Raw genomic sequence first — 8,919 nt, 5'->3', positions numbered from 1 at the left:
ATATTTTTGACATTTTGTAAGTACGACAAGTCGACAAAGCAAATAATATGTACAAATTATTATAAACTGAAATTAAAATAGTCACTGGCGCGATGAAAAGTTGGAATTATCTGACTTTATTTTTCTATGCGTGCAATCATTTCACTTGCACGCCAGTAGATGTTTACACGTGCATGTTTATTTTTAGTGGCGCGCCAGTTGTAACTTGCGCCACTACAAACATGCACGTGTAAACCCAGCATAATGCTGGTTACGCCTCTGGTTATAATTGGCAGCTATGTCACTAGAGTTCTGGTAATAAAACTCTAGCGTGTGCGAAGGCTTTTATACCACTCGCTTATCTTTACCGCCGTGCGCAGGGGCGGATTGGCAATTATTTTCGGCCCAGGAAATATGAAACAAACCGGCCCATGAACCCCAAATTAAACTATTTTACCCTTCTCCCCTCCAAAAAAATGCTTTATTTTATATCAATTTCAAAATTTGTTTAGTTTCATCCCTAAATTAGTAAAATTTACAATAACTTTACTAAAATTATAGCTATAATAGTTTTGGGTAAGTTGCATGATTAATCAGTTCCAACTTGAACTTGAAGTTTGATCTTAATGCATCTTTAAGTATATATTTATTTTTTTTAATGATTTTTATTTATTTTATAAAATAAAACTTTTTTTTGGAAATTATATAATAATATAGAGCGGCCCAAACAAGGACCGGGCCATCGGGAAGATTCTCGATTTCCCTATAGACCAATTCACCTCTGGTCGAGCGTGTTTATAAATCAAAGTTCAGTATATGGTGCAAACATAGCAAAGACCAATACTTCCCAACATTCGGGCCATAAACGTACTAGTAGCACGGCCTTGTTGCCGCGGCTAATCAACAAAAATAGATACACCCCAATCGCAAATTTGGAAGATCAAAATGATATCTTAGAAGAAGAGGACATAGATCTCGAAGAGATAAAAAAAAAAAAATTCCTCCACTATATATGAAATCAACGATTATATTATGTTCCTAGATAAGATCACACCTATGATAATAGACAATTTTAACATAAATAATAAAAATGTATTTTTAAAATTAAACTTATCAACTGTTGACGACTATCGTATAATCATCAAATACCTTTCTGAAATTAAAATAAAATACCTTACCTATCAACTTCCCGAAGAAAGAAATCTATCAGTATTAATCAGAAACATGCCAACTTCTATTCCCCCCGAAGAAATAATATTTAAGGCCCTCGTTGAGCTAAAATTCAACGTCACATCGGTAACTCGTTTCCAAAACCGTCATAAATCTCCTATCCCAATTGTTGCTGTCTTACTAGACAAATATGAAAAAAATATCTTTTCACTTAATCGCCTCCTCCACTGCGTTTTCGTAGTCGAAAGTCGCGAAAGCGATTCTTTCATACCACAATGTAAAAACTGCCAACGCTTCCAACACACAAAAACTTTTTGTAATTTTCCCCCTAGATGCGTCAAATGCCTAGAAAACCACCATTATTCCGAATGCAACAAAGATACAAACACATCACCAATATGTGTCAATTGCAATGAAAATCATGCTGCTAATTACGAATATTTTAAAATATACAAACAAATTAAAACTAAAAATTCCTCTAAACGTTTCAGGAACGATCATAAACACATAACGCTATCGAGCAGTTTAAATGATGACAATAATACCAAAACCCTAGCCATTACTGTCGATCTCATAAATCCCCAAAATCAAAACCCAATCCTAATAACTACAAACTCAAGCAACACTCTAACCTATGCCAAAAAAACCAAAAATAAAACCAATCATCATCAAAAAAAATAAATTAATAATTCAAATATTACTAGCGAGCTTATAAAGTTACTGATGTCATTAATCAGCTCACTCATCTCACAGATTATAAAAAAAAGTTAACGAAAATCTACCGGCTCTATTAAATAATATAAATGTCGTCTAATAATTATAAATAATATTAAACTAGTTATCATAAATTGGAATGCCAATGGAAAACAAAACAAAACCGTAACACATTCGCAGCGTTCTTATCAGCACATAATGTCGATATCGCGTGCATAAGCAAAACACATCTAAAGGCGCGTTTACACGATGACAGTATCACTCGACAGTCGCCGTCATGATAGTCGCTGTCGTAAGACTGTCGTCGTGTGAACATAATGACAGTTGCTGCCACACTGTCAACTGCCAGCTGTCGAACTATCTAGCTCTGCTAGATAGTAGGTAGTAACTAGCTGACAGTGTGACAGCCACTTCTATCGTGTAAACAGTGACTACCACACTGTCAACTACTACCGTAGTACGATTTTTGTATTGTTGTTATCAATTATTACTTATTATTACATATACCTACAATTTTTATTCAATTAATTTAAATGTTTAAATAATAATATATATCTAATTATAATAATTAATTGAAAATTATATAAATGAAATTATAATTCAAAATGGTTTTTGATACTATTCAATTTCTAAAATATTACGAAGAACATCCTTGTTTATGGGATAAATGTATACCTGACTTTATTGCTAGTGACAAAATTAAATTTAATGGGTACACGACTTATCGCAAAGATGGGCTAGTGGTGTGACCTTCAGGTGGTGTAGCTATAATAATTAAAACAAAAATTAAACATCATCAAACTTATCTACCTATATTGTAAACTCTTGAAGCAGTATCTATTATCAATCTATATCTATATAGCAATATCTATTTCAATAAATTACTCAATCACAACAATAATTAGCGCTTACCAGTCGCCTAGCTTTCAAATGTACACTAATGACTTTGACAAAATATTAAATAGCTATCAAAGAATTTTGCTAGTAAGTGACGAACTGCAAACACACAACATGGAACCACAAAGCTACAAAACCAAACAGACGTAAATTATTCAATTATCTTTCAGAGTTCCACAATCATGTGTGCTCCAGATACACCCACCTACTTTCCATACGATCAAAATAGAAATTCTGATATTTTAGATGTAATTTTACAATAAGCGATCCGTTTTTCCATTCATCAAGAATCACTATTTGAACTCAATTTAGACCATTTACCTGTAAAAATCATAATAGACACGTCTCTATCATTTTCAACACCCACCTGTAAACTCATCGTCGTGTCTGGCACGACGAATTTTTATTTAAATTAAAAACATTAAATACTCCAACCGCAATTTACAATCTAATTAAATCTGCTTAAAAGTTCGAATTAACGATACTACATCGGAAACAAAACAAATTAACGCAGGAGTAAAATGGGGTGACAGTTGGTAACGTACGATAGTGTGGCTACGTGCCGTATCCCCACAGTCTTAAGAGGACACCACACCCGAATGTGTTGTTTCCGTCTGACCCACGTACAACAGCAAATTTGAGTTCAGTAGCTTAAATGTAGTGATGTTAGCTTTAATATAAGACTTGTAATCAAACTTTTAGAGAAGAAAATAATCTGTGTTTTGTTAGTTGTTTTTTTGATATTTTAATTTTTAAAGGAGTAGGTAAAATATACAAATTAAAAAAAAATCAGAACTCGTTTAAAAATTAAAATTTCGGAAAAAACTCGATCAACAAGACACAGATAATGTTCTCCTAAAGCAGTGGTTCTTAACCTATTGTAGATCATGGACCTCCTTACTAATATTTTTTGGAATACTTTTTTTTTACAAAATATCTCGTTATTAAAACCAAAATTATAGTAATTATTTTATATAACATATATATATATATATATACATATATATATACATATACATAATATATACATATTTTATATAGTAAACATAACAATACATACACATTTATAGTTATTTTTATTATATGTATATATATGTTACAGTTAAAGTATTGAATATAAAATATACTTAATTTTTTTTATTATTATTACATTCAAACAAAAATGTTGACCTTTTTTTAGGATATTAGTTAATTTCAAGTTTTTTAAAATCAATAATATATCTGATATAATAGTCACTTTGAGTTTTAGTTGGACCTGGTATCTTAGATAAGATTAATATATTTTTTTTGTCTTCCATTTCGTTTAACATAGCTTTTGAAATAGCTTCAGAGACGCTAGAAATAAAACATGGTTGTTTGTTAGAATATTGACATGTAAGTCTCCTGTAGTCGCATGTGAATTTCAGAGCTATTTTAAGTTTGCTCATATGTACGACATAATATGCAGTCTCCTGTAATAAAGGAAAATTTTAATTTGGTAAATGTAAACCACTTGAAATCTTCCATAGTTCCTAATAATCGTATCAACAATAAAATATTATAATAATACATGTATACTTGGATTTGGATACTTGGTTTATATCAAGGATATTTATAACTATGTGTCAGTATAATATGAATTCATTGCAATGTTTATATTAGCACTTTAAAAAATTTATATAAAAAAAATTGATGTCCAAAAAATATTGAAAATGCACCAAAAATGTCTAACAAATCCAACTAAATGTTTTTAGATAGTTTTCGGACCCATTTGGGATGAATTTGGCGACGATATTCTAAAATATTAAAAAAAAACTATTGCCCAACAAATGTTTGAAATGTTTCAACAACGTCCAAAAAACAACCAACAAATTTCAAGGTCGTATCTGGCCGTATCTGGCCCAACATTTCTTCAATATTTTACGATTGTTTAAAATATTTATTTATTTTTAATACCAACATAAATATTTTCAGTCAAAAATGACTTAAGCTCCAATTAATCATTGATTGCTTTTAATTTTATATCATAACATCATATGAAAATATGATATTAATTTTAATAAAAGAAGATTAAATCTTTCTTTTTCTTATTTTTAACCAAATGTCAAAAGTTAAAATCTAAATTCTATAAAATTACAATATACATATTTTGGACCCCTCCAAAAAAAAAATTTCTAGATACAGTCTTGATAAATTTGGTAATGTTTCTTAAGATATGTTTACAAGTGTGCCGTTATGTTTTAGGGCATACTATGTAAGCGATTTCTAACAATTATATAGCTAAAAAAAAAATATATTTTTCGGTAAAGATCGTTTGACTAAAGTATCATTAATTTTTGGTTACTAAATATAAGTTTAGAATATTTTGTCTCACGTTTATGTCTGTCCGTCTTTTAGTTTCCAGTATATAGTTATAAGTCTGATCGAGTTAGATTATTTAACTACCTATTACATAAAAACTTTGATTTACATAACAAGTATTGATTTATTTCCTTTACCTCTAACATATTTTGCAGCATTTCTTGTCTCAATTTAAATCTACCATACTGAAATGGATTTTGAACTCTTTTTATACTCTTGATCTTTGGTGAAATTGAGTTAAAAAGTGTAATGATGTTAATATACTCTAGACTATTCACCTCGAGATCAAATAATTTATAACTCTCATCGTAGTTGTTCACAGTTTCCCATTTATCAGGCTTATGTAACAGTATGTATGATAGCATTGAATTCATCATATCTATAAATGATTGAATTATTTAATTACAATATTGGTATTTATTATTTATAATTCATGAATAAATATAATAAAGTTGTATTTTATTTTTTCGAGGTTGACAAATTAGTGACTAGTGTGTATTTTGTAATTTTACCAATTTAAAGCTTAATTAAGATCTAATACTGCACAAAAATATTCATAAAATAATTTATACTTTATACATTTGGGTATAATAGTTTCTACCAAAATATTTGTTGCCTTATTCATTTTACTTACAAGTAATATAATATAGTATCGAGTAGCACCCACAGGTTTACCATAAACCAGTACAGTTATAACTATATAAGGCCCCAAACTTATTTTGGTCTACATCCATATGACCATATTCGTTTGAAATAATTCTTTTTCCAAATGCATTTTCAAACGTTTTATGCTTAGAATAAATTCACACTTCATATAGAAACAATAAATGCCCAAACATTTCTTGGTGAAGCAAAATGACGCATAAGAGTAGACAATGTTCAAATAGTAAGTGATGTATATTATACTCACATCTGAAGATCATTTCATCCAAACAGAAAACACTACTAAACATCAATCAGGATACAGACAAAAGGTAAATGTATTTATATACATAAACACACAGTAGAAAAATCCGGTGTATACTAGTTGCGGTCGCCCAACAAAAAGGTTACGTACTAGTTGCGGTCACTCAACAAAAAGGTTAGATACTAGTTGGGTCACTCAATATAATATATATAGAACTATGCTATTTTATTTACAAACAATTTTTAATCAACATTTTCCTTCCCATTTACATCGAAAAGATAACAGACTTAGGACTGACTACACTCTTATTTATTGTAGTGTAGGTATGGTTAAAAATGTTTATACTTTTTTTAGTTTATTTTTTTAGGTTTATGTTTAAATTAAGTGGTTAAACTTGTGTCAAATAATTATAGTAGTAAAAGTAATATAATAATAGTTATTAAAATGTTGTGGGTATAAATTTGAAAGAAATCGACTACACATATTCAAGTCGATTAATTTCACCTTCTTCATAATAGCGTATTTGTTGTGCTAGAAAATTTTCTTTCTCGGTCGAATTATTAACACGAATTGTTTTTGAACAATTAATTTTTAAATAGTTATTAGTTTGAATTTCATTCATAGCCTTAAGAAATATATAACTATTAGGGTGAGAGTGGTAAAACATGCTATTGAGCTTAGAATGAAAACTTTCGTATGCATTGATTGTTCGAGTAATGGACGAAGACCATTCAGCCCATAATGATGGCAGGTACATCGAATTTTCTCTTATATACACTTCTAAAATATAGTCTGTAAATGAAGACAATTTCGCATTAGATGGAAGAAGAGCCATTATATCTGTGACAAAACAATCGTCTACTTCGTTTGGTCGTAGAAAAGGAAGTCCGAAAAAATATTTCAAATATTCGGAACTTTCACCAGTTTTCATATATGTTTTTTGCAAACCTAATGACTGCATTTTGCGAACTAAGCTTGCCATAGGTGGAAGCGACATCTTTTCAAATTTGTAGTAGGCCAAACCTCTTTAACTGCCGTATGGATAGCGTACGGTGTGTATAATAAATCGAAAAATAAGTTTATCGTAAAATCGCTTGCATGACCGCAACTAAGATATTACCTGAAATTCACGTGACCGCAACTATTGTATGTGCTTATCTCAAAAATCGTCCTGACCGCAACTCGGATACAGCCGAAAAATCATTCTTTGATGGTTACACGACATCCTGACAACTGGTCGTAGCTGTAATTCTGTCACGTCCCGCATATAAACAATAAGTACGAGCCAAAGGTATCAATTTCACAAACTTTGAGCATTACATATTACCTGACTCGCGGATCACTTAACGATCATTGTGTTAAATAAAGAACCAACCATATTAAATTTCCCACTAAAGACTATTCCTTATTTTGATGACCAAAAGATAAATTGTGGTTGAAACCGTATATGAGTGCAAAACACATGGTAAGACAAATACATTCTTCGCTTCAATTAGAATCGATGTTATATTGCTACTATATTGCCTTAGTAATTTTATTTCCTCTATATTAACAACTCAACTGAAACCAGTTAATCTAACTATTAAGAACATGTATGTATATTATATAATTCATTCTTAAATGTTTTTAGTTTTAATTGTTGTCATGTCTTATTTCCAAAAATAATTACTGATCTCCATAAAAATTACCTTTGGATTTATTATGACTTATAAAGATCGTACTTGAAAAAAATTTCGAACAATTCACATTTTCAAGTTATTTTGCAAATTTAAAAATGAAATACAATCTTATTCACATATTTAATTTAAATGAAATATACCAGTTTAAAACTTTTTGAAAATACATCCAATGGCCATACAAAAATATTTGTCCTTGCAAAAATATGAATTTAATTTTGATATTCGGTAAAAGTTGTTGATTATAAAAGTAAAAAAGCTTATGAAAGACAAATAAATACTGAATATTATCGATTCAACAAAAGAACTATGTTTAAACTTATAAATAACAATCATTAATGAATTAAAATAATTAATATAATTTTAATAAATTATTAAATTATAGTTTACTTACATATTTTATTACATCAATGAAGTAGAATTGTATAAGCTTCCTGAATTTTATAAATAAAAAAAATGTTTTTACCAATTAATTATGAACGACTAACTGTAATAAATCCAATCTAAATTATTTTATACGACTAAATGTTGAATAAAACAACAAATGCTGAGTCAACACTGAATATTGAACATTGATATGTTTTCGACCAGAACGACAGAATATGATGACAATAATTATCATTATCACTAAATATCACATTTAATATTGTTTATGTATACCATCGCCAGTATGTAATCGTACCTATACATTTATTTTCTATGTTTACTTTTTAAAAATTTTAAATTTTATACACAAGTATGTAATATCATGTTATATTATATATAATATTATTATAATGAATGACTCAAGATAAAGACGTTTATCTCAAAAATAAACAAAACACTATCGCAGTAGCATTTTAACTTTAGTATAAATATTCATAAAATGAATAGGCCGTTTATAATAATATTAACTTAATATGAACAATAAAAAATTACTTCTTATATTATTTATATGTAACTATTGTGAGAAATGTTATCAATTTTTCTGGATTTCTAACCTAGATTTCTTGGTCCATAGGTACAACTTTATTTTGATAAATTTGTAAATTTGTATTATAATTCAACTGATTTGTTATAATATTGGTGTAACAAAAACAAAATAAAATAATAATAATAAAAATGATTGAAAAATTTGATTTATTGCATTAAGATTTGATTATTGTTTTTGCTTTAAGATATAAAATAATAAAATTGATTAAAATGTAATTAACTTAAATCAATGATAGTAGTGAAAAATTAAAAATAATTTATAAA

The 8,919-nt window shown here is 28.7% G+C and overlaps 1 protein-coding gene across 3 annotated transcripts; it reads right to left on the bottom strand.

Moving 5' to 3' along the window:
- Positions 1–2,506: 2,506 nt before the first annotated feature.
- LOC112686649 lies at positions 2,507–8,229 on the bottom strand. Of its 3 annotated transcripts, XM_025559034.1 has the most exons (4): positions 8,078–8,229; positions 5,238–5,479; positions 3,998–4,211; positions 2,507–3,081 (listed from the first exon to the last, which is right to left on the bottom strand). In XM_025559034.1, exons 2-4 carry the CDS (start codon positions 5,475–5,477, stop codon positions 3,044–3,046), a joined length of 492 nt encoding a protein of 163 aa, XP_025414819.1. In that variant the 5' UTR covers positions 5,478–5,479; positions 8,078–8,229; the 3' UTR covers positions 2,507–3,043. The 3 variants fall into 3 exon arrangements, with proteins under 3 accessions (XP_025414819.1, XP_025414817.1, XP_025414818.1); XM_025559032.1 differs by lacking the exon at positions 2,507–3,081 and having other exon boundaries at positions 3,937–4,211; XM_025559033.1 differs by lacking the exons at positions 2,507–3,081; positions 8,078–8,229 and adding an exon at positions 7,128–7,226 and having other exon boundaries at positions 3,937–4,211.
- Positions 8,230–8,919: the final 690 nt, after the last annotated feature.

Source organism: Sipha flava, unplaced genomic scaffold (genome assembly GCF_003268045.1).
Source record: "Sipha flava isolate LNK unplaced genomic scaffold, YSA_version1 321_pilon_pilon, whole genome shotgun sequence".
Classification (NCBI taxonomy): Eukaryota; Metazoa; Arthropoda; class Insecta; order Hemiptera; family Aphididae; genus Sipha; species Sipha flava.
The sequence above is the reverse complement of the archived record's forward strand: the minus strand, read 5'-3'. Positions and strand labels throughout refer to the sequence as shown.